General features: G+C 38.2%; 1 protein-coding gene across 8 annotated transcripts in view; it reads left to right on the top strand.

The window, feature by feature from the left end:
* LOC307118638 (3',5'-cyclic-AMP phosphodiesterase 4D-like) overlaps positions 1-27,931 on the top strand; it is a 444,553-nt gene that overhangs the window by 381,855 nt on the left and 34,767 nt on the right. For 4 of the 8 annotated variants that reach the window (XM_079804329.1, XM_079804332.1, XM_079804335.1 and 1 more), the window contains 5 exons: positions 3,757-3,948; positions 8,389-8,451; positions 19,432-19,468; positions 20,903-20,979; positions 21,108-21,157. In XM_079804329.1, coding sequence (XP_079660455.1) covers positions 3,757-3,948; positions 8,389-8,451; positions 19,432-19,468; positions 20,903-20,979; positions 21,108-21,157 — 419 coding nt within the window. Of the gene's footprint in view, positions 1-3,756; positions 3,949-8,388; positions 8,452-14,410; positions 14,576-19,431; positions 19,469-20,902; positions 20,980-21,107; positions 21,158-27,931 lie in introns of those variants that run through there. The other 4 variants (XM_079804330.1, XM_079804334.1, XM_079804333.1 and 1 more) reach the window with 2 other exon arrangements.

Below are 27,931 nucleotides of genomic sequence, written 5' to 3'. Positions count from 1 at the left end.
CAGCTATCCATCCATCCATCCATCCATCCGTTGTTCTATCTATCTATCTATCTATCTATCTATCTATCTATCTATCTATCTATCTATCTATCTATCTATCTATCTATCTATCTATCTATCTATCTATCTATCTATCTATCTATCTATCTATCTATCTATCTATCAGCTATCCATCCATCCATCCATCCATCCGTTGTTCTATCTATCTATCTATCTATCTATCTATCTATCTATCTATCTATCTATCTATCTATCTATCTATCTATCTATCTATCTATTTATCAGCTATCCATCCATCCATCCGTTTATCTATCTATCTATATCTATCTATCTATCTATCTATCTATCTATCTATCTATCTATCTATCTATCTATCTATCTATCAGCTATCCATCCATCCATCCATCCATCCGTTGTTCTATCTATCTATCTATCTATCTATCTATCTATCTATCTATCTATCTATCTATCTATCTATCTATCTATCTATCTATCTATCTATCTATCTATCAGCTATCCATCCATCCATCCGTTTATCTATCTATCTATATCTATCTATCTATCTATCTATCTATCTATCTATCTATCTATCTATCTATCTATCTATCTATCTATCTATCTATCTATCTATCTATCTATCTATCTATCTATCTATCTATCTATCTATCTATCTATTTATCAGCTATCCATCCATCCGTTGTTCTATCTATCTATCTATCTATCTATCTATCTATCTATCTATCTATCTATCTATCTATCTATCTATCTATCTATCTATCTATCAGCTATCCATCCATCCATCCGTTGTTCTATCTATCTATCTATCTATCTATCTATCTATCTATCTATCTATCTATCTATCTATCTATCAGCTATCCATCCATCCATCCGTTGTTCTATCTATCTATCTATCTATCTATCTATCTATCTATCTATCTATCTATCTATCTATCTATCTATCTATCTATCTATCTATCTATCTATCTATCTATCTATCTATCTATCTATCTATCAGCTATCCATCCATCTGTTGTTCTATCTATCTATCTATCTATCTATCTATCTATCTATCTATCTATCTATCTATCTATCTATCTATCTATCTAGCCATCTCTCCATCCGTCCATCCATCTGTTGTTCTATCTATCTATCTATCTATCTATCTATCTTTCTATCTATCTATCTATCTATCTATCTATCTATCTATCTATCTATCTATCTATCTATCTATCTATCTATCTATCTATCTATCTATCTATCTATCTATCTATCTAGCCATCTCTCCATCTGTCCATCCATCCGTTGTTCTATCTATCTATCTATCTATCTATCTATCTATCTATCTATCTATCTATCTATCTATCTATCTATCTATCTATCTATCTATCTATCTATCAGCTATCCATCCATCTGTTGATCTATCTATCTGTTGATCTATCTATCTATCTATCTATCTATCTATCTATCTATCTATCTATCTATCTATCTATCTATCTATCTATCTATCTATCTATCTATCTATCTATCTATCTATCTATCTATCTATCTTTCTATCTATCTATCTTTCTATCTATCTATCTATCTATGATAAATTGACATATAAAATGTATTAAAAGATTTTGTAAGCGCAGGGCTCCAGACTAACATTTGAGAGCAGTGGCACCAGCGCCACTAAGTTTATCATAAAGTTAATGTAATCTTAAAATGAATATTGTTTTGCATTTTTTTGTTAATAATTGCAGTTACCAATAATATCACATGTTTGTTTATTGGAAATGTAACAGTGAAGCACTGAGCTAGAATTGATATGCAGATATAATTATCTTTTACAACAACAGTAATGTGCAAAAACATAATTTTTATAGGGAAAATATAAATATTCTACAGTTATTAAATGTACCATTGATCTTCTGTAGTCTCACACTGGACTGACAGACAGCTTCAGTGATTATAAAAGGAGCACGCTTTACTTGTTTTCTGGGTAATTCAGTCACAATTTGAAGAAAAGTTTGTTTTTCATGAGACTTTGTGAATGGAAATGAACGTCAAATAAGTTCTCCTCTGTCGCCATCTACTGGTTATAGAGTCTTTTTTTTTTAATAAAAGTGCTTGTTTGCCAAAAAGTGTTAGTTTTCATACACCATTAAACTTTTAGTTTTACAAATCATCACATCTGTTATTTATAAAAATAAATAACATTAATATTGGATAATATATGACGCTTTTAAGTGCTAGAAAAAAGTGTGACACATTTGAAAGCCCTTGAAAAGTGCTTGAATTTCACTCTCAAAAGGTTGTGCGAACCCTGAGATGAAATAACAACACACTTTGACTATTTCTGCAACAATACCATGTGGTGTCACTACAGTAAATGGTGAATGTTTATTATTTGTTCCTGAAACCCCTGATCTTCGCTCATGTCTCAGTGTTTCTCCTGGTCTCCACGTCAGACCGATATCTGTGGTTCTGCTCTGAACGCTTCCACTAGATCTCGCTGTTATTAATTGTGAATTCAAACGCTTTCTCACTGGATCTCCAGCTCTGTGTAGTAACCGTGTCATGTGATCAAGATCGGCCTGTGTATGAGCTCGTGCTCAAACGAGTGGCCTGATCTCTTCCGCTTTCGGTTGATGTTTCTCATATGTAACAGAAATGGCAGCTCTTATCAGTTGGGCTCTGTGGTGGTGCACCAGTGCCAACTCTAACAACATTTAGTCGCACCAGCAGGAAAAAAGGTCACAAAATGCACCCATTTGGTCACAGTCTGGAGCCCATATTGCATATCGTCGCTGCCCGATGAAACTCACGTATGTCCAAAACGGTTACTTTTCAGGAAGTGAAAAAAACACCGTACTTCAAAAGCAGTTGAATGTAGCGTTGTCATACTTGGTACGGCATCTTTACATGTAACCATATTCTTGCCAGTGTAATGATATAATCCACATTTGACCAAAATTGAGTTTAAATGGACATATGTGCATATTTTACAGTAACGGTGGTCGATACGCGTTCTTCCGATCATTAATTAGAATGGCCAAGTCGCGTTTCATATTGACAGAGGAATACGCTCAGTTTATTAAATAGCCTACGTCTTAGTTTATTAAATACGCTTAGTTTATTTAATATTAATTATAAATGTATTAAATGTCTCTTGCAAACTATGAAGGGACAATGAATCAATACACTGACATGGTAATGCTAGACAGATACTTTGTTTGTACAGTTCTACCGTAATGTCGTCACTCCTAGACGTACGTCTGGCGTCAGGGGGGAAACGTTTACCTCGATGAAGGAAAGTCATTGTCTCACCAGACTATATTTCACGAGACCGACGAGATGCTTCCACAGGGCGTGATTGACAGCTTTGACACCAAATGGATATACGTGAAAATCAGATGATTCCATGATTTCACATCTTTTCATTGGCCATTTAGATATGTGAAGCATACTGTATACTTTGAGGAGATTCCCCCTTCTATATGTAAAGCGCTTTGAGTGCCTAGAAAAGCGCTATATAAATGTAACTAATTATTATTATACGGAAATGAACGTGGACATTCAATCCGTCGAAAAATCTCAAAATCAGCAAAATGGACATACGTGGTTTTCATCGGACAGCGACGATATATATGCATAGTTGAGCTTAGAGTCAATTGTTCTATACATGTGATCATAACACAGTGAAGCGTGACAAATTGTTTATTACCAAATTTAATATGTTAACTTCCATAACACATGCTCTCTCTTTCTCCACAGCTTTGACGTGGACAATGGCACGTCGTCGGGACGGAGTCCCCTGGATCCCATGACGAGTCCGGGTTCGGGCCTGATTATTCAGGCTAACTTCGTGCACAGCCAGCGGAGGGAATCCTTCCTCTACCGCTCCGACAGCGATTATGACCTGTCGCCGAAGTCCATGTCCCGGAACTCCTCCATCGCCAGTGACATGTGAGCTCTCCAACATTTCAAATGTGCCATTCTCTCATTGTCCTTTGCTTTATTTTAGGTCAGTTGAGTTTTCTTTTCTTCAGACACGCTTTTGTTTCACAAAAGCACATAAAAATGAGATGCTTGTGTTGTGATTCATCATAATTTCATTTGTCCTTGCAGCTATAAAAACACCCATTTCTTACAGTTTCCCCTGTCTAAAAAAAAAAAAGTTAAAGAATATGATCTCATAAAACAAACACATCTACAGGTCGAAAAGGACCAATTAGCCGAACCCAAATTATGCTGATTTGAATCAGGCCCACATTTAGCGGTCTCATCCATTGATGACATTGATGGTTCCCTGTTTGAGTGTGTGTGTGTGTGTGTGTACATGAACGTGTGTGTGTGTTTACTGATGTTTACCTCAGTCTCTCTCTGTTTACATCGCTTCTCTTAAACACACAACGAGGAGAACAAAAGTCTCTATGAACATTATCCTTCAAAGTTTGGGGTCTGTAAGATTTTAAAGGAATTAAGACATATGTGAACCTGGAGCTCAACACCAGTTATGCGTCTCACATCTGTGGAGATAGACAACAATTCACTGTATGGGTCAAAATTATAATTTTTTCTTTTATAGCAAAAATCATTAAGATATTAAGATCATGTTCCATGAAGATATTTAGTAAATGTATTTATATCAGAAATTTATTAGTAGTGGTAATATGCATCGCCAAGGACTTCATTTGGACAACTTTAAAGGAGATTTTCTCAATATTTCGATTTTTTTGCACTCTCAGATTCCATATTTTTCAAATAGTTGTATCTTGGCCAAATATTGCCCTATCCTAACAAAACCATACATCAATGAAAAGCTTATTTATTCAGCTTTCATGTGATATATACATCTCAATTAAAAAAAAATTGACCCTTATGACTGGTCCATAGTCACATATGTAATGTTACAAAAGATTTTGATTACAAATAAATGTGACCTGTGCTGGCAAAATGAGTCTCAATGCTTCCTTCAAAATGATGTATGATTTGTTTGAATCAGACAGAATGAGCTACACCGGTCTGAAGTTGATTTACTGTAATTTAATTGCATGTCATTTAATTTAAAATGACTGTATTTGCATTATTGTAAGGTTAGGTTTAGGATTGGGGTGGGTGTAGGCGTTAATAAAACACAATCTGGTAAGTAGCACATTTATTTATTGTTATTTTATGGTGAGATTTTGCCTAACCTCCGACCGTTGCTGTACCCCTTCTAGCCACAACTCTTCTTCTCCGTTTTTAGTGGCAGAATTACAGCGCCACACACTGGCCTGGCATGTATACTACATCGTTTTGAGACGGTTTCAGTGGTTTCGTGTGTACGCAGATATTTCTTGAGATGAGGGGAAAAAAAGATCGGATAGGGAAAGCACTGGCTTCATGTGGATGTGAGTCAGCAAAGTTCATTTTGAGAAAAGTCGGGTTAAAGTTTTCTGATCCAAATCACCTTAAAATCCCTGCTAATAACACCACATTTGACACACCAAATCAAAACCAAATATCTATATATTCAACTTTTTTCCCCATGATACCACAATAGTTTAGTCAACATTAATGAAACAGACAGCCTATATATTATATTAAGATCCACTGTACCGCACGGATACAGTTAACCCAACGTTCACATGAGACATAACAGATGATGTTTGCGTGAATACTCGCCAAGATATTTTGAAGTAATGTAATTCTCAGAGGTGGACAAAGTACACAACTCCATTACTCGAGTGAAAGTAAAAGTACTACTGGTCAAATATTACTCCGTTACAAGTGAAAGTTGTTAAAAACTATTTTTACTTAAGTAAAAGTATAGAAGTACTTGCTTTTAAAAGTACTTAAGTATCAAAAGTAAATTTCCTTTTTTATGTCAATGCATTATTTTATTATTGTTGCATTGTTGTATAAATGCACGCTATGCCATGGTGGTTTAAGCCAGTCTGTGATGCTCCATACGACCACCTTGAACTAATTTAAATACTTAAAAGTTACAAAGCTTTTTACAAAGCTGCTGTCACTTTAAGGCAGAATGCACAAATCCTACACACTGATACACATCCGATATTCCCCCAACTGTTACGTTCACTTAAGACATAATCAACTTTGTTTATGTGAATACTTTCCAAAATGAAAATTGACATTTTGTGTGTATTGGTCTGTTTAAGTGCGAAAACCCCCCAAAAGAAAGCTCTATTCAGTACTCGTGCTCTGGCATCTCAGAGGCACAAAAAAACAGACTTCAGATTCTTCCATATGTCTATGCTTCTCTTTCTCCCAGACATTTACATTTTGCTTAAAGAAGAAAAAAAATCATCCACTGACTTGCAAAGCTGCTACAGAAACGACTTTTGACTTTGAGGACCTTGATAGAAATGTAGTGGAGTAAAAAGTACGATATTTGTCTTTCAAATGTAGTGAAGTTAAAGTAAAAGTTTCCCTAAAAAATAATACTTCAGTAAAGTACAGATACTCAAAAAGTGTACTTAAGTACAGTACTCAAGTAAATGTACTTCGTTACTGTCCACCTCTGGTAATTCTGTGTATGTGTGTGTGTCGGGATTGTGCGCCGTCTGAGGCGTCTTTGTGCGCACGCTTCAGACTTATCGAGTAAGATCGTTTTGTTTACGATCATGAGTTTGAAAATCACATTTCATTCGTTCAGACATTGGAATGCTGCATTTTAAAGCTGCAATATGTAAAAAAATTTTCAGTAAAATATCCAAAAACCACTCGGCCAGTGTTATATATTGTGTTCAGTTGAGTATTTACAATATCCCAAATGTTTCCAACTATTTGTAAATCGTGAGAAATTGCTCTTTTACCCGAGGAACCGGGACGTGTGAGGGCGTGGCCTGTCGATGAAATCATATCCGCATTCCCCTCGGTTTCTGGTGTTATTTTGTGGTTTTATAAGTGTCATAGCAGCCGCTGAGAGAACGCACAGAGTAACGCCATCCCATCATCAACACACTCAGATGTGTGTAATATGATCAACAGAGCTGCGTTACCTCACACTCATGAGCGGAGGAGAGGAAGCGGCGACTGTGGCATAATAAAAGTCCCGCTGCTCGCGAGGCGTGTGTTGCGTTCATCTTATGAACAATCGCTCCAGCGGTTCCTCAGCTCAACAACACTCGCTCCTGCTTCTGCTTCACTACAGTAACGTTAATAATCACATCAACATGATGATTCTGAGGTGAAGACCTCATGTCCTCAAACTACGCCTTTGTTTTGAATAGGCAACCTCTAGCGGACGGAAAAGTTACATAGTGCAGCTTTAAAGCGATACCAAACTTGTGCTGAGGGACAGTTTCGTGGAGAAGTGAGCAGAGAATAACTGCAGTTTTCATGGACAAGCGAAAGATACTCCTCCCAGACAACTCACAAATAAAGATACTTCTAGATGTTTAATTGCTCATTTGAGTACTGGGATCCGCAGAAGAGGGCTTAATGAATTCATTTTTGTGAAGGTTTTTTTCACTTGTTTTGCCTGTAGCTCGAAATTATCCCGTGTGCATTCCCGCTCATTTTGCCAGCACAGGTCACATATGCTGTTCTTTCTATTCATCAAAGAATCCTGATCAAATATATCACTGTTTCCAGAAAAACTGAAGCAGCTCAACTGTATATTTGAGATGAGAATGAGAATGATTTGTGAACACTGAAGACTGGAGTAATGATGATAAATTCAGCTTTGATCACAGGAATAAATTACACTTTACTATGTATTCACGTAGAACACCGCTATATTAAATTGTAATAATATTTCACTATTTTTACTGTGTTTTTGATCACATAAATGCACCCTTGGTGAGCAGAAGAGACTTCTTTCAAAAACATGAGAATGTCTTCCCGACCCCAGACTTTTAAACGCTAGTGTAAATATTGCATTACAGGAATATTTCAGCTGAAATCTACTCACCCTCATGTGTTTCCAAACATGTGACTTTCTTTCATCTGTGGAACAAAATTAGGATTTTTTTTACGGATTTTGCCTTTCAATCCAGAAAAATGATATGGTTGCTGGTGGACAGCCCAGGATTTAAGTCTCTGGAAATGAACGAATTTGAGATCAACTGTGAAAGCCATAGTGCTGGTGTTTTTTCTTCTTTTGAGGGCACCCCACACATTAATCATCAAGTTTTGAATGACATGAAGGTGAGTAGGTGATTTTTGGATGAGCTATTCCTTTAATATGACATTAATAAAGCCAAAGCAAGTAGCTAAAGTCACTGAAGAACCTGAGAGAGACTCAAATGACTCTTTAGTGGTTTAGCGCTGACCTCTTTAGAGACACGGTCGTTCATTACAGCTACTTCTCAAACCACAGAGGCAGAAGCAGCAGCGCTCTGTGTGTGTGTGTGTGTGTGTGTGTGTTTGTCTGACAAACTGTGTCCTTATCGATAGGAATAACCACCTGCCGAGACCGGGCCTGGTCTCTCGGAGATCTGAGCCGGTTATTAGTGGAAAGTAAGTTCTGGTTCTGGTTCTGGCTCGCCTGTCCTAACGGCAGCTCCTGGCCTTGCTCTTCCTCAAGGAATGCTCTTGCTTGTCTAATTTGCATCACCTTGCTTCACCTGTAGACGCGAGCATCACGGTCTCACATGCATCGAGAACCCTCACCCACACCCTCACCACTTAATGCGCAGAATGACAACCAAATCAACCTGGCACGCAAACCTCGAGGGATGCAAAAGAGCTTCAATTTTCAGGTTGATTTGATTGGTTGAAGATTCTGGGCATTAAATCCTCTGTGTGTCGTAAGAGCGTATAGGGCAACGTTATGAAAGACATCGCATGGAGAAGACGGAGTTCGGATGCCGCTTGTGGCTTGGATGTGTGTGAGTGTGTGTTTGTCTCCATCTTTGCCATGATCCCGCATTGCATGTGACTCTGATAATAGCAGTTTAGAGGTGCACATGTGACTATTATTATTATTATTTCCTCCAGCCACCGTGAATGCATACGCTCTATTGTGTCGCCTAATGTAATGTTCCTCACAGTAGATTGATCTAATAAGCAATACAATGCTTGACATTTAATAGAAATAGACGCTTTGTAAAGCTTTACGTCAAATGCTGAAGTTGATCAATACGATTTTGGTCTGCAGTCGTCACATTTAAACCTGCCAGCACCCCAAAATGATCATGTGTATATTGCAGGAAGTATTTCCATATGCTCACAATGCTTTTAGGAAACGCAACCCTGTGCTTTCATTGCTTTGAAACCTAGTGAGCTGCCTGCTGCCTACATAGGGAGCTGACGGACCCTCATAAGGGACTGATCTAGAGCGCTTTACGTTGTGGCACAATTGATTTCTGTCGCATTTTGCCTTAGCATTTTGCCAAGCTATTAATTCTATGCGCAAGCATAGTGTAAAATATTTTTGGATTATTATTTTATGAATATGTGAAATATGACTTTTGTATTATACTTAAATTATTATGTATTATTATTATTATTATAATATGAAATGTATTCATATTTTTTATATTGAACAGGATGTATTAATCATTTTATGGATGTCTTTGCAATCAGAGTTTAGATTATCTGCTCGAGCCCGAACATGACCTGACCTTGACCGTTATTTCCCGTCACTATCCTCGGGCCAGGTCGGGTCGGGCCCTTGATCAAGCATTTCTGTTTTTTTAATCATTACTTTAATAGCCTAATTGACCTATCGGTAAGCCCCGCCCCCCTTAGTTACTGTTGCTAACTCGGACAAACAAACAGAGTTGCTGTATCTTACAATGACAGCTGTCAGTGTGTAAACCTTATCCCAAGATGTTTTTGGACACAGAATGCAGCGTATACCCCGTCCGAATGATGGCCAAACTTAACTGATTGTTTATCAAGTTTATTATGTCCTTTTTCACTCCAAAAAAATCATCGTAAGAGCTGAACAAACAAAGCATAAGAAGTGCGCATTAACGTCTCATTCACTAACTATCTCTCTCCGTTGCATTTCCATTAATATACACAGCAAATTACACAAAAACACTCATACAACTAACAGTAAACAAACATATACAGACCATATGCCTTTTCGAGGGTGCAGTTAATAACGTGTAAACTTTGTATCTGCAAAACAACTCCGATAAACTGCGTGCGAGCTCTTCCTTTCACCACCCGGAGACTATAATACCCATCAAAATAGGAGTCCTCCTTAGTAGGACAGATAATGTAGACCTTAAACATATCTAAAATTAAATTAATTTACATATAACCAGTTTAATATGGAGAGGCACTGAAATGTAGACCTTCGTGTTTTTGACCTAACGTTACAGTGTTACATGACGTGAGAACAGTTAGTCATTTCGGTTTGTATGTTAGCAGGGACTTTAATCGTAACTTAACGAGAGTATGACAAACAGAAAATCCTCTCAGGATCTCTGGAGTCAGTGTTGCAGTACCTCAGGCACGACATTTTAGCATTTTTATAGCATAAACACCATCAAACCCATGAGAGCTTCGGATTTTCCAATGTTTCTCTATGGCGCTGAAGCCTAAAGATGTCCGAGTTCCGGTCCCGGCGCAACTGATACTCAACTGCTATTGGCTCATTAGCGTTCGAGGGGAGGGGCTTACCGATAGGTCATTTGGGTGGGCAGAAAGCTATGCCATAATCAGAAATAATATATATATATATATTTTTTAGCAATACTACAATTAATACTACAACAAAGAAACAAATGTGTACAAGTCAGGATTAGTCAAAAGATGTGTGTTAAACTCACAGCACATGCAGTGATGGAGCGCACAGGACCGCTCTACACATATTTCTCATGTCTGTAAGGCAAGAAGCTGCTGAGTTTGGGTTTATTTATGAGACGCGCTCCAGTTCAAGAGCAATGCAAGTGATCGCTCCCGCGCCTCCATGTCACGATTATAGTCTGCTATAGCCTATTTGCTTCTTATTTATTAAATCCAGGCAATTGGCTGATGAAACATTAATTAAAATTAAGATACAATTTATACAAAACGAAATTCACTTTAAAGAAAGGCTTTCTACAAAATAAAAGTGGTCAAAATCACTTCTGACCCACTCGTATCTTTGCAGTTTTCATAATCAGATGAAATAAAAAAATAACATTATAATATTTAAACATAAATATGAAACCAAATATATTGTTTAATGGCTACAACAAGTATAGTAGCTACAGTAGAGATAAATGTCATGTGTGAGCGGGGTTTTACCGGTGAGGGTTCATGAGTGGAGCGCTGGCTTCACTCATTACAGGCTCGTTCTCGTCTGAACGCCCACATATTAAAAAATGGTTGGGTTTAAATCGGGCTCGGACTCATTATGTGCCTGGCCGGGCTCAGACACTATGTGCACAGGCTCGGGTAGGGTGGGGCTTGATTTTTTAGCCGGATCTAAGATCTATTTGCAATGCATGTATTCGCTAAAACATAAAATTAGTTATAGTATTTGCATGCTACTTCTCTTTTGGGAGCTTTGCATCTGAAGCACACTTGATGCCTTTATAGACAGCTCTCTAGGATTTGGAACAAGAATGCAACACAATAGCAGTGTAATTATGAATTATTGTGCAGTTGCATGACAAAACAAGCACATAAACAACAGGACGATCAAACAGCCCAGATCATATAGCTAAAGCAAGTGGAACGGTGATGGATGATATCAGTGCACTTCCTGTCTCTGGCCTGATTTTTGCAAGCTCAGAGCATTTCTCTATGTAACCCTGCACCAGCTCATGCATTATGTAGAGTCCCGAGGGTCGGCGGACGCACGTTTTTGTTTCGTTTTGCCAGAGAATCCATTCCCAAACCGGAATGGCAGGAAATATCATGTCTGTTCCCGATATTAGCTTCTACCGTCACAACTGCTGTTGAAGTTTTAGGCATTCACAGGCCCTGTTTAGTGCTCTGTCATTAATACTATTGGAAAGTCTGATTCATTTTTTTGTTCAGATTTCAATAAACAGGTTCCTCTTATTTTTGATAGTGAAACACATTTGGTTTTGTTCAGAATGATTCATTTGAGTCGTGAAACATACTCGCCTATGTGTTTTCTAGGTATGCAAGCTTAATTTTGCATATCATTTCGCCCCAGAATATCAGAAAACTCATAACACAATTAAGTACCTTTTGCATTTTCTGTGTTGTCACAAAGGGCGTTATAGTGAGTTTATGATAATCTTTCTTATATCTGCAACTGTTTGAAATTTATCTCACTAAAAAAGCTGGTAAAAACCAGTTAAACTGATCATTGTAAGTTAAAATGCATTATAAGATTTGGAGATTGTTTGTTTGTCATGTGTTATACTTTCTAAAGGTGTAACAATAGATACTATATTATAACTTTGGTTATAATTATTCATATACAATGCATTATAAAGTGCATTACATGACACAATGCATCAAAATTATTTTATAATTAGTGCTGTCTAAATTAGCGTGTTAATGCATGTAATACATTTTTTCAGTTTAAAACATTAAAAATATTTAACAAATCCTTTTTTTCTGTCATCCTTAGGCTAGCATTATATTATATGATCACGCTATTATTCATGCACATGCTTTTAAACCATTCAAGCTCCTTGAGAATGTGCTTTCTGTGAATGTCCTGACTATGACAAACACACAACGCACAGAAAGACGCGCACCAGTATCGCGCGCACAGCGCACTAGAATCGAGTTCTCTTTCACACTTAAACAAACAATAACACATAATTATGCCAAAATGCCAGTATTGTGAAGTATTCTCATAAGAGCAGTATTAAATGAGTTCAATAACGCCTTAAATGAACTTAAATAGTTGTGAGATAATGAGATCAAAGGCAACAGAGAAAATTGTTGCTTGATGATTAATCTATATTTTATAATTTATGCAGTGCAGACTGTAAAGTGTTTGATAACTTTATTCAATTTCTGTATATTTCCAAGTCGGTTGTCTGTTTGCAAGATGGCTGATGTTGATGGATCATTCATCGAGAGAGTCACCGCTCTGTATTTGCCCTGGAGAGCAGAACAGTGGCGTAGGGGTCAGTGTCGCTGTACTTGGGTCCAACAGACCCTTCGTTTAGTTTTCGTCAGTTTGGCGAGTTTTGGCCGCTTTCAGTGGTACTTCCGCCTGTCCTGCGCCCAGTTTGATGACCTGTTGTCCCGCATCGGAGAGAGTATCGAGCGGGCAGGTCTGCCGTCGTTTTTATCACGAGCAGGCTCCTGATTGGTCAGACGTGAATTTGTTTAAAAAAATTCAGACGTGAATTTTCACAAAAAACACCAAATAAAATCACTCACGCAATACGCTCAATTTGAGTCTATCACGCAAACTTTTCGCGTGAATGAGCCGAAATCGCGTCCATCTTGAAAACAACTAGATATATAGATAGATAGATAGATAGATAGATAGATAGATAGATAGATAGATAGATAGATAGATAGATAGATAGATAGATAGATAGATAGATAGATAGATAGATAGATAGATAGATAGATAGATAGATAGATAGATAGATAGATAGATAGATAGATAGATAGATAGGTGGGTAGTAGGGCTGCGCAATATATCGAAATTATCGAAATATCGCAAATGTACATATCACAAGGGCACACATTATCTGAATGAATTTAATAGAGTACTTCAACATTGTGAAAAGTGTACATTTTAGGTTGATTCATATAGCACAGAATAGACTGAGCACACAACTGTTACTTATGTGACTTGCTTGACGTTAAAAAGAGTTATTAAACGCAATAACTAGCGAAAAAAACAACTCCTTGCAGTCTCGCGCCGTCTGACACACACACCGAAACGTTCTTTTTTTCTTGTCTTGTTACACACTTGAACTGTGACATACACACACAGTTATGTCAAAATGGCTGTCTTGATGAGTATTCATGTTAACACAGTCGGTTATGCTTTAAGTGAAAGATATCAGTCGGGGAAAGAAATATATTAAAGCAATATCGTATCGAATATTGCATTATTTAACAAGTAGATCGCATTTTTCTTCAATATCGCACAGCCCTAGTAGGTAGACAGACAGACATTGGACAAGCATTAGACTGTTTTTGGCCTAATATTGAAATTCAAAGGACTTTAAGGCGAGCTGTTTCCGTCTGTGTTTTCCACTGAACTCACGGCTTTGATAAGCGGCCCGCTGTCTGTCCATTCGTTTTTCTGAAAGGTTTGGCAGTCTCAGCATAAGGAGCACAGAGCTCATAAATGGCCCACTTTGCCAATAGTTAGTTTTCCACTCTGTATAATGGAGTCAGCATCAGTCGCAGTTATTTGGAGTTCACACACCTGACCTGGCCACTTTCCTCTTCCTATGGCAGCCGGTTGTTGCTTCTGCCGAAGTCGTGGCCTTGCGCTATGTTTAGCGCGCTCTGTTTGCGACACATGCAGTTGGACAGGAGCGCGTGATACGCCTGCCGTGACCTTTTCCTCCCCGACGGCGTGTGGAAATGTAGCCGCCATGCATACATGCACACACATGGACGTACAGACACGCGGCATCATGCTGAACCGCAGGAGCGTCAGCGACACACACATGCTGAAGCAGACGCGAGCCGTGCGTGAAATCGGACGCTTCTTCAGCCTGCCGGATGACAGGCAGAGACGGTACGTTGTGCTTCGTGCTGCTCTGGAGGACTCGTTCTGTGCTCAGAAACCCAGACCTCTCCCTCCTCCCAACAGATCTGGCATACTTCCTTCAACCCCTCCGCGCCCTAACTCCCACCGCTGAGACTAACAGCATGTTGTTGCTCTCGCACTAACTGCATTTACAACGTGCAAAAGAGCCTGAATGATAGAAAGGCAGACGGTTACAGGTCAGGTCCATCCACACTGACACTGATTTACTTACTGGGGTTCCCACGGCATGGAAGTACTATAATAAAGTCCTATAGACTGTCATTTTTTTAATTATGCTCTGCATTTAAAAAGTTTATCAGTTAGAATTTATTTATTTTACAGTATGTGCACTAACAGTTTAAAGTAACAGATAAAAGTACTGGTAATGTAAGGTTACTGCAAAGGGATAGTTCACCCAAAAATGAAAACTAGCCCATAATTTACTCACCCATCAAGTCATCCTAGTTGTATATGACATTCTTCTTTCAGACGAATAAAATCGGAGTTATATATTACAAAAGTCCAGGCTAATCCAAGCATTAGAATAGTTGCTCTGTTTTTGCTCCACATGCTCCACGCGGCTCTGGGGTGTTAATAAAGGCCCTCTGAAGCGAATCGATGCGTTTGTGTAAGAAAACTTTATCAAGTAAACTTTCGTCCGACCGCCTTCCCTGGTCAATAAATGGAAAAAGTGCTGAAAGTTCCCCTGCCGATTGAAAGACTAACGCGACCAGGTCCGCTCGTCATGACTTTCAACATTCAACACTTTTCCCTGGATGGCGGTCAGCTGAAAGTTTACTTGATAAAGTTTTAAATATGGATATTTTTCTTACACAAATGCATCGATTCGCTTCAGAAGGCCTTTATTAACACCCCAGAGCCGCGTGGAGCAGTTTTATGATGGATAGATGCACTTTTTATGGACTTCAAAAACAGAGCAAAAATGAATCAAATTCTATTGCTTGGATTAGCCTGGACTTTTGTAATATAACTCCGATTTTTTCGTCTGAAAGAAGAATGTCATATACACCTCTTGAGAGTGAGTAAATTATGGGCTAATCTTCATTTTTGGGTGAACTATCCCTTTAAGGTTAGGTTCAGGTTTAGTACCTAGTTAATGTAATTACTATAATAAGTACACAATATGTACAGGACTGCAAAATAAAGTGCGGTTACACTTTATTTTATGGTGTCATTGTTAAAGTCTTATTATATATTTAAGTATTGAGTAATATTAATTAACTATATGTACTTACCATAGGGTTAGGGTAGGATAAGGGTTTGTTTGAGGGTTAGTTGCATGTAATTATGCATAATTTATGGTAAGTACATGTAGCATATGTAACAAGGACACTGTGAAATAAAGTGTTTCCTAAAGTGCCCCCTTCTCCTCTACATCTGTACATTCATTGAAAACTTGTAGGAATTCATTGGTCAGACACAGATATATATTGAAGTCTAATGTGTACCCCACTGGTAATTAATTTTTTTGGCCAATACCAATATAATTTGTTATATTTCAAACTGATATATTGGCAGATAAATCGAAATCCGAATTTTTATGTCATTTTTGAGAGTCTGATTACAAAAACAAAAGTCTCACTATTAAGGGCCCTATTTGAATGATCTGAGCACATGGTCTGAAGCGAATGACGCAGATGCACTTAGGGCGTGTCCGAATCCCCTTTTGCTAGTTTAACAACCGACAAAATGGTCGCCGCGCCAAGCGCGTGATCCAAAAGGGTCCCTCGTCTCTAAAGGCCTGTACCCACCGGGACGAATATCGCGCGCGCTTATCGCCAGCGTTTTTCGTGCCGTTTTTCGGCGCGTCTTGAGTGTTCACACCCAAGCGATTTTCACTGGCGCTGCGCCGAGTGAACGTGCACATTCAGTCGATGCGCTCCCGGTACACAAGATGGTGCTGCGGCACTTTAAGCCTCTGACACTCGCTTGTCACACAGAAGGAGAAGAGAGACAGTATTTACGTGCTTGCCAAAACCATAGACATATTATGTATATGGCCAAAACCATTCACACACTTTTTGCTAACTGGCAAGCAGCATTAGCAGTTCATCTTCTTCTTTGTCTACTTACTACTTCGTCGTATCAATGTGTGCACGGCAAGACTGTTTTGTGCTTGAGCGCCACCAAGTCGTGTTTTACTGTCACTTCAGCAGCTCCAGGCACGTGAACAAAGGCGCCGATCTCATTGGTCGGACAGTTTTTTACGCGCCGCGTCAAAATAAAAAAACGAACCCGAGGCGTTTTTTTTAAAATTACGCTTTTACGCCTGGCGTTTTGCGCGTCGGTGTGAACACTCACATTGGCGCCCATTGTTTAGTCCCGAGGCGTTAAACGTCGGCGATAAACGCGTGCGAAAATCGTCCCGGTGTGAACAGGCCTTTAATGCGTCATGGGTGTGTTTTGGGCGTTACGTGCAATAAACCAATCAGAGTCTCATCTCCCTTTCCCTTTAAAATCCAGTTGCGCTCGCACCATGGCGGATTCACTGTTTACATGACGGAATATAGACACGGGTCAGTTTAAATACATGTGTGTATCGCCACGATTGGTGAAATAATTTGGCAATTTAATTTGTCATTAATGCAAATAGGTCATTCTGATACAAGCGATGACTATTCATTATGAATGTAGGCATTTTTATCTTTATGTACACAATTATAATCTTTCACATTGCAACCCTTTAATTTTTTTATATTTAAAAATTTTAAAAAAACTTTAGAGCAGGTGTGTGTTGGTCTCAGTCGTTTTCAGTTCCTCAAAATAGCAACACGCCAACAATGCACCTGAACACACCTGGTGTTCAGACCACACGCCCATGGGTGAACAGATGCGCCAGTGCATTTGATATTTAAACAACATGGACGTGAAAATGAAAACTGCGTTGAGCTGAAACTAGCACAAAACATTTGCGTCACGCCTGGTGTCACATTGAGCCGGGTGTATGAGAGGGCCTTAAAAGTCATGCTCCTAGTAGTTTTCCTTTTTGAAGTGATTCCAATCATATTTCAAGCAATTCAAACCCATCATGGTGAACAGTGAGCATCTGAAGAGTCTCAGCTGAAGGAAATGTATCAGCTTTAATATATCGAACACATTTTCTTATTGGGCCGATAACGATAATATATCAAAATAAACAAATATCATAGGGCTGCACAATTAATTGAATTTGTAATCGTGATTACAATTACGGGTGCCACAATTATGTAATCGTTCAATAAAATGTAATCGCGATTACAAAAAAAGTCCACTTATATTATTCTGTGTACTTAAAGCTACATTGTGTGATATTTTCCCCCATCTAGCGGTTAAAAGGTATATGACCATCCAGTGAATATTAGTTTCTCTTCCTCTCAATTCCGATTTCGTTTTAACTCCTACGGTGGCCGATTTAGTCCAAGATTAACATGGCTTCCAGTTCGACCTCGTCCACATTCGACACGGCGCCATTGAGTGTTAAAACGCGAAAGGCGAAGCTTGAATTTACGGGTATGTCCCTCTTTGGCTGATGTACTTTCAAGATGGAGGGGCAACATGGCGACCGGCATTCGAACCCCTCACCCGTATGTATTTTCAATGGCATATTATAAACTTACGAGAATACTTTATTACTTGAAAGAAGTAAATATACATTAATGAGCACATATATTTTTGAAAGAACTAAGTGTTTTTAGCTAAGAATAAACTAAAAAAGTTACACAGTGTAGCTTTAAGATAACCTGTTTATAACATTATAATACCATGCATATTTTTTTCTTATATGTATATTCGACTTTTGAGGCGTAATGCTATAGAATAATCGTAATTAATAATCGCAATTACAATTTCAAGGGATTAATCGACAATTATGATTTTTGTCATAATCATGCAGCCCTAATATATCGATACCGATATGGTGGCCGAAATATCGTGCATCCCTAGTTAATAAATCAACATATTTATTATGTAAAGATGCACTGTGAGTTGATTTACACCTTTTAACGGATAGGAAAGTGGACAGACAGAGACTCAAACCTGCATGTGCATGTGCACGTCTGACAGTTTAACACTTTTAAAGAGCTAATGAGGACTTTCACCAGGATGCTGAATAAAATCTAGGTATATTTCACACCACAATTCCCCATCAGATCAGGACAGTGAGGCGGGTATAAGAAAACCGGCTGAAAAGGAGACCAGATCATGCGTAATGTGCTGCTGCCTACCTAGTGAACACTCCTGATGCCCATCTAGATCTCCTAGTACTTGATGGAAATGTTGATGTTGAATCATTTTTATGATGCATCTCATCCAGTTGGTTTTCTATCATGTTTTGTCTAGTATCTTTGTGTGCACAATTATCATTGCATCATCAAAGTCCCATGGAATTTAAATATTATTCATTGGAAATTACACTTTTCAAGCGACTTGGTGTGAGATCTTGTTGTACTCAGTTTGACCCGAGCAGCATGTGTGATGCTAACTGACAGTCTGACGGTGAGATGTGAAGGAGCTGTAGTCGTACACACACTGGTAGTGAACATTCACTAGCACTGAAAGTGTTAATGCAAGCGTGTCCCTGCCTTGTTGTCTCTTGTCACACAGACAAACCATATCTCATTCCTCCCGAAGGACTAAACGCGAGAATATCATTGTGAATTTATTTGGAAAAATCTGCACTTTTATTGAGGATATGGTTCGTTTGTTATGACAAATGCATGCAACATTAAAAACATGCGTATCATAGAGAGTCATGGTTTTCTTTGGCTTTGTAATTGAGGTGTGTGTGTGTGTGTGTGTGTGTGTGTCACGCTGCTGATGTCCTGACTTTGTCCGTTCTCTTGCAGTCATGGAGATGACCTCATCGTTACGCCGTTTGCACAGGTCAGTGACCCAGGAAGCAGTTCACAGTGAAACATCTCATCCTGTGAATACACTATCAGGCCCTTCTGCAGTGTGAAAGTCAATATTCAACGTGAAACATTGTAGGACGGGACTTTTATTCGTCATAAACAGATCGGGTTATGAATTTAAGACTGATGAAGAATGAAAATAAATCAATGATTTCAAAGACATGCTTCACAACATGACAGGGAATGTATATCACGTTGACTTTACACACTATTTCATATTAAAAACTAGGGATGCAACAATACAGTTCGTCCACGGTTCAATACATACCTCGGTTTTTAACCACGGTTTTCGGTTCGGTTCTGATGGTTTGTCACATCAGCTTTTTGCTATTCTATTCTTAAGCGACAGGAACAGCAAGAGGTTAAGGAGAAAAAAGACTATTTTTTAATTGCAATACTCTTTCTTTATTTTACTTAAAAGAATTGAAAAACCTTACTTAAACTTAAAACTTTACTTTAAAAAAAACCCTTGTACACATTCCTAGTGTATTATTGTATAATATAATATATATAGATTTACACCGGCAGCTCAGAGCTGTACAGCAGCATTTAAGTATGAAATTGAATGAATAAATGTAAAAATAAAACACTACATAGACTTCACTATAAAATATACACTGATTCTTATTAAAGCTACTGTATTAAAGTTTTTCAGTCAAGAGCAGTGAGTGATTTTCTCTTTGTCTTTTGTTGTTGTATTAACATTAAATGGATAGTTCACTCAAAAATGAGAAATGAATACAGGTTTGGAACAATATTAGAGTGAGTAAATAATGACATTATTTTAGAGGTGAACTGTCCCTTTAAGGACAGCGTGTTCACTATAGGCTGCGCTGCTGTCAATGTTAGATCTGCGTGCATCTAATAGACACGTGCCGATTTTACTTTCCCTTTAGACATAACCGACTGTGTTTATGTAAACCTTGTGTGTATTTGACAGTATTAGCACAGTAAGACGACTTAGTCCAGTAATCACGTGTTTGACAAGCGTTTAGTGCGCGCTCGGAAAAAGCGCATGTTAAAACCGCGCACACGCCGGCAAGGCTTTAAAACGCATGCAAATAATGAACTTTGGTGATTGTGAATTACTATAGTGTTCCGTGAGTATAACTCCACCACTAACGTGTGATGTGAATGTATGTCACCTTCAGTATTGGGATGGAGGCAAATGATAGAATTTGTAGAAAAATACTTAATTAAATGCAAAACCGAAAAACCGCAATTCACTGGCGCGCATTGAACCGTGAAGGCCGTACCGAACGGTTAAATATTATATTGAGAATTGTGGCATCCCTATTAAAAACACTTTTTTGATAGTATTTCAACCTCATGTGTGGGCAAATGTTCCTGACTGTACAAGGTGAAATGTGAAAACTGAATGATGTGTTTTGCTCTGCTCTTGAAGGTGCTGGCTAGTTTGAGGACGGTACGGAATAACTTTGCAGCGTTAACCAACCTCCAGCAAGATCGAACGTCCAACAAGTGAGTGCAGTTGCACAGCATCATGGACCGTTGTTGACATGCAACACGAGCTGAAGAATCACCTGGTACTTTGACTGCCAGAATCAAATGTTCAGTCATATGTAATGCTTTCTGCTTCCTTTGCACAGGCGATCCCCCATGTGTAATCAGCCTCCTCTCACAAAGGCCTCCTTCACAGGTGAGATGTTTCCCTATTGGTTGGTATTCCTGGAATTTAAAGGGTCATGAAACCCCCAGTTTCAGCACCAGTCAGCTCTCACCACTGCGTGGGCGTGGGAAACTGAAAACACAGCCACTTTTGAGCCGTCTTTATGAGCCGTAAAGACGGTTACACTCACAGAACGTGTTTGTGTCGAAGACTCAGGATCTATTGAAGAGAACTTGTGCGATGTAGAAACTCCTACAAAAACTCATTTTTGATCCATTAATGCATCTCACAGTTTGAAGCGAAAATCGGCGTGTGCTGTCATGAATAATTAAGCAAGGCGTCTTCTCATTGGATAACGACGCGCAGTCTCATGAATAATTATGAGACACTGAGTCATTTATTTACTACTATAAGACGAATTTAAAGCCGGAAAAAGCTTAAAATGATCTCGTTTTCTACTACAGTTAAAACTAATGAATGGTAACATTCCCTGCATCCCAATACTATCCATCCTAAATAGTAAGTGAGATTATAATAAGGGTAACACTTTACAATAAGGTTGTATTAGTTAACATGAACAACACCTCTGTTCAACATTAGTTAATCTTTGTTAATGTTAGTTAATAAAAATCCAGCTGTTCATGTTAGTTCACAGTGCATTAACTAATGTTAACAAGATTTTAATAATGCATTAGTAAATGTCGAAATTAACATTAACAAAGATAAATAAATGCTTTATAAGTGCAGTTCATTATTAGTTAAATTAACCTTATTGTAAAGTGTTACCATAATAAGGGTGTCCCAAAGCATAGTCCCCGGATGGTCTACTATTTCTGGTAGATTTTCTATATTGCCCACAAACCATTGCACTTTGGAGGAGGATTTGTTTCAGAACTACAAACACGAGTAAAAAAACTGCAAAACATGGCGGATATGAGAGGTTTAGATAAAGGTTTGAGTGAATAATAATCGGTTTAACCTGATACAAAATTATTTTAATGTTATCCGTGTTATATTTCATCTGCAATAACAATGTGGACTTTTATAAAAATCCGATAGGCCATTAACTTGCATTAATATGAGAGTCTCTGCATGAAAGACACGCGACTGCAGATCAACGCGCTGCTGTATTTCTCCCCGATATGGTAGGAAATGAAATGTGGAGGATTTTAACTGTTGATTGACAGGCCAGTTTATGGAGACAGGATGCGACGGAGAGCAAAGACGCAATTGTATGACGTCCCAAAGCTCGTCTACTCTTCTGCTACACACTCAAAAGTATGTTCTTTTTCTTCACAAAAAGAGTACATACTTTTAGGTCGTAGTATAAGTAGGCGAATTGGGACACAGCAATTGTCTTCTGTGATGTTCAACACCCTAGTTTAGGGTTTCATGACCCTTTAAGTAAAATTTAACTTAGATTTTGAACCAAATCAATATGAGACTAAACTGTGTATTTCACTGTTCTCCTGTTCTCTCTTGTGATTTATTAATATTGTGCATTTCATATTGAAATATCTGACTGCTGTAGTGTTAATTTCGTCAGACGAGACGAGACTAAATATGTTCGTTAACAACCTTTTTTTCCGTGATGAAGACGAGACGATGACGAGACTGCACCATTGTCCAAAAACACTGACTAAGACTAAATTAACATGCATTATTGTTGACGAAAAAGGACGAGACTAAAATGTTTTGCATAAAATAAAAACTAAGATAAAATCTCTCTTCATTTTATCTATGGCAGCTGTAAATCAACCAGTTAGCTATGGTGTTGTGGCACAAACATTATGCAGGTTATATGTACTTTATGTAACTTATTTTGCCACAAAATATATTGAGTTTTCCTTTGACTAAAGCTAGACTAAAATGACGAGACTTTTGGTCGACTAAAACTTGACTAAGATACCTTGAGTTGTCTTTTGACTAAAACTAGACTAAAATGACGAGACTTTTAGTCGACTAAAACTTGACTAACAAAAAAAGATATGTGAATGACTAAATATGACTAAAACTAACACGATTTGGCACAAGACTAAGACTAAGACTAAATTAAAAATGGGTGACAAAATTAACACTAGACTGCTGACTTTAGTGTTTGAGCACAGTTTGAGATCTCTTTCAGTAAACTGGGGTGAAGCATCTGAGGAAACAATGTCTCATTTGCACTGGATTTAATGGAGATCCGCTCCTGTTGGCTGTGTTCAGTGGTGTAAAGTATTTGAGTAAATGTAATTAGTTACTGTACTTAAGTGTCTTTTTGGCTTTTGTAGTTGTACTGAGTTGTACTTGATTCAATTTTTGAACGAGTAAATGTACTTTTTACTCCAATACATTTGTGTTGAGTAATGCAAATACACATTACATTTAGCATGGCCCCTAACTGTTTCTGCAGCAGTTTGTTTCTGCTATAAAGAAGCGATATCGCCATCTAAGGGCATTGAAGGTACTATATCTTGTGCATTTTGCCTTTACTCACCCAAACATGTCAACAAGGCTACTTTATGTGAATGCGTGCATTAGCAGGGAGTTTTAGCCTAGAAATCTAGAAAGGAAGATGTGTTCGGAGTTTTGCCGACCGGATACAGCGAAAGTTTAATCATCAACTAGCTCCGCTTCATCTTCTTCGTTGCTCTGGTTGGTTGTAGCGCTATCCTATTGCGTGCAGAGGGAATCTGAAAGACAAGCGTTTATCCCGCCCCTCGGATTGAGCCCTGCCAATGGTGTGTTCCCAGACCCAACATCTTGATAGTGGTTCTCGGGCAGTTCCTTCATACACAGAGCGGTTATCGGCATTATGGTGTTTTCCTGACAACTACTGACAGTTTGGAAGAATAAGCCCAAATGGACTCGATTTCAAAGCCGCAATCCCCTGTTCCGTCACCGCAGAATGACGAGTGTTAAAGCTACACTGTGTAACTTTTTTAGTTTATTCTTAGCTAAAAACACTTAGTTCTTTCAAAAATATATGTGCTCATTAATGAATATTTACTTCTTTCAAGTAATAAAGTATTCTCGTAAGTTTATAATATGCCATTGAAAATACATACGGGTGAGGGGTTCGAATGCGGGTCGCCATGTTGCCCCTCCATCTTGAAAGTACATTAGCCAAAGAGGGACATACCCGTAAATTCAAGCTTCGCCTTTCGCGTTTTAACACTCGATGGCGCCGTGTCGAATGTGGACGAGGTCGAACTGGAAGCCATATTAATCTTGGACTAAATCGGCCACCGTAGGAGTTAAAACAAAATCGGAATTGAGAGGAAGAGAAACTAATATTCTCTGGATGGTCATATACATTTTAACCACTAGATGGGGGAAAATATCACACAGTGTAGCTTTAAAGCCGTTTAACAAGCAAAAAATTTTATTTACTATTTATTAATTTTTTATTTTTTTATTTAGGATAATATATTTTTTTACCCTAAATTTCCATGATCTAAAGAATTAAAAAGTTGTCATTTGAAAGTGTGTAGGTCTACTTGCATTATTATGCTGTTATATTAGGATTATATATTCAGTGGAATAAAATAGTCCTAAAATGACAATAATATCGTTTTCTCGCAATTATTTCTGGGACGAAATATCGCGAAACAAAAAGTAGTTATCGTGACATGCCTAATCATGACAAAAACACAATTTTTCAGCCTGGACATAGCAAAAAAAATGCCTTTCCGATCTGATATTTGATGGGAAAAGGGAGTAGAGTGAGTTCAGCAAAAGTTGGATTTGAACCTCGAGTCGATTTACGTAACTATCTGCCACATGCCTTACCCCAACACTATTGCCACTGTAAATGTTTCGGTGGCTTCCTTAATTTTATCTGGGCCAACCAGACATTTAGTAAACAATGCGGGCTATTTTCACTTAATGTAAGCGGAATCTACTCCAGTAAAATTTTGGGGAAACCCACCCAGTTTTTTTGCTTCCGCCCATGCAGTCAGTTTGTGGATACCATAGAAATGAATGAGAGTACAGTAAACCGACTCATACCTATCTGTGACTTCTCTTATAAAACAACATTTGTGTTGGTGTATACTCTAAAAATAGATTTATCCAAAACAACTGTTTAAGAGCAAACATGTTGAAGATTAGCCAACTTGGTTGTAGTGCTATCCTATTGCGTGCAGAGGGAATCTGAAAGACAACCGTTTATGTGCATTCACGCGTTTGAAGCGAATAAAAAAAATTACTTTGCCGTCAATTTGCGCCGCGTTAACCAATCAGGAGCCTGCTTGCTGCTGTCACGTGGTAAAGTGACGTGATGAGAAACCACACATCATTTAAAAATACTAATATTGTTCAAAGCTCAAATCTGTGGTTTATTTATAAAGAGAGCGAGAGAGCATGAGATAGAATTCCTCCTTTGCAGATCTAACGGCGATCTTTGGTCTCATGAATCATCATTTGTTGTCTGCCAAATCGTTTTGACTGAGGGCAAAGAGAAGTTTCATAACTTAATTTTTTTAGGATATTTAAATATACATGCAGTGAAGATAATGTAGGAGTTGCCTGGACCACATTTGAGTGGCTATTAATGTTTAATATATTTTTTTAATGAAAATGAAAAGAGGCAGAGTGGTGTTTTATGACATATTTCTCCTGGAGCGTCTTGAACGCGCATCTATTTCGCTTCAAACACTCGATTTATATGATTCAAAATGGTCAAGCGTCCAACTAGACGCGATGTTGACGCTCTATTCCCGTTTGGTGTGAACGCAGCATGAGGAAGTTGATGAATCGCAGGTGTCTGATTTATGAGATGAGGCTCAAACCAGCACATCCAGTGCAAGAAGACTTTGACTATTTCATTTTACTCGCTATATATATGACCTTTTTGAAGGATATTGGTTTACTTCTGGCCTTTTTGTGCACTTGAGCTTAACTAAGACTTGAGAGTTTGTAGACGTTTAAAAAGGCTGTTGTGTCGACCTTGATTTATTGCAATATTGAGGTGTTCAGTTTTATTTTGATTTTATAAATACAAATCAATTGTTTCTTATTTTCACTGGTATGTCTCTCAGGTGTCGAGGACTAGTGCGTTGTTGAGCCCATATTCAGTATGAGTAAAATACTTAAGTACTGTCAAAATCAGATCATTTAAGACTTTTACTCAAGTTCAAGTGGAATTAGTAACTTGTAATGGAGTCATTTTCGCTGTAAGGAATCTACTTTTACTCAAGTATGGTTGTGTTGGATTCAGTTCTCTCGATCAAACCTGTCATAGCAGGAGGAAACCTCTAGGGAGCGACAGACCTCCTTCCATCCATGCAGGAAGCACTGCAGTTGCAATGCACATTTCTACATTATTGTAGAAAACATGGACATCTAGCCTTCTCAGACGATTGCTGTTATGGAGGATCAACTCCCTATTAAATACCAATATTTTTAAAATGAGATGCTTATCAAGCACACAAACACTACAGGTCAAAAGTATAATTAAAATTACATTATTTTTTAGTTGGAAAGAAGTCACTTGGTTCTGCTCACCAATGCTGCATTTTATGATAAAAAAAAATACAGTAAAACATTAATATTGTGAAATATCATTACATTTAAATCAGCTGTTTTCTATGTGAATATATAGTAAAGTGTAATTTATTCCTGTGATCAAAGCTGAATTTAACATCATTACTCCAGTCTTCAGTGTCACATGATCCTTCACAAATCATTCTCATATGATGATCTGATGCTCAACAAACATTTATGATTATTATTAGTGTTGAAAACAGTTTTTGTGGAAACCATGATAAACTACCTTTCAAAAGTGTGGGGTAAGGATGTTTAAATTGTGATCATGATAATAATAATAATAATGTTACTTTTGATCTTTCTATTGAGTAAAAAAGCAAAGAAATGGTTTCCTCAAAAATATCAAGCAATAATAAGAATCATTATTAAGAATTGAGCAATATTAATAACTGAGCATCGGATCATCATATGAGAATGATTTGTGAAGGATCATGTGACACTGAAGACTGGAGTAATGATGATAAATTCAGCTTTGATGACAGGAATAAATTACACTTTACTATATATTCACATAGAAAACAGCTGATTTACACTGGAATAATATTTCACATTTTTTGCTGTAAGTGCAGCTTTATTGATCAGGAGAGACATTAGGACACTTATTTATTACAAACATGTGTCCAGTCGTGTAGGTCTGATGTGTGTAGAGAAGTAAACATAACCTGCTCTGACACTGGTCAATCTCTCACCCCGTTCAAAGCTGATATTAATAGACGCGGCTCAGCTGGCAGCCCATCAAAACTGACACCATACTCGCATAAACACGCCATCTCGCTTTCATGCTCGGCCAGAGACGTGCTTCCAGTGTGGGAACACACATGCCAGCGTCAGTCGAGATGCTGCCATCACGGTCATAAACGTACACACATCTGCGTTTGAGCAGGGAGAATAAAGCCCAGAATCAGTTGCCCATTATTACCTGCTTCCATGTCTGGCTCCGCCCCTTGCTTTCTAAGGATCCGACAATGGTTGCCTGGCAACCCGACGTCGGCGGGCATAAGCATGCGAGGATGACGCTGCGATCTCATGAGAATGTCCTGGTTTCAGCGCTGAGGTGATCTGAAGGTGTCTGTTTCCCACCATCACTGCAGAGTCTTGTGTATTTCTAGACGGCTTCTCAGAAAGCGCTGGGCAGGCGCTGGCTCTGAGTGATTTATCTGAAGAGCTTCACACATCTCTGACCTGTTCGAGGAACTATATGTGTCAGGTGTTCACCACAGAGATTTGAATGTACACACACAATAGATGAAACATCAGGTTTGGGCATTTCGG

The sequence above is a fragment of the Gobio gobio genome (genome assembly GCF_949357685.1).
Source record: "Gobio gobio genome assembly, chromosome: 22".
NCBI classification, from domain to species: domain Eukaryota; kingdom Metazoa; phylum Chordata; class Actinopteri; order Cypriniformes; family Gobionidae; genus Gobio; species Gobio gobio.
This window is presented reverse-complemented; position numbering and strand designations above follow the sequence as displayed.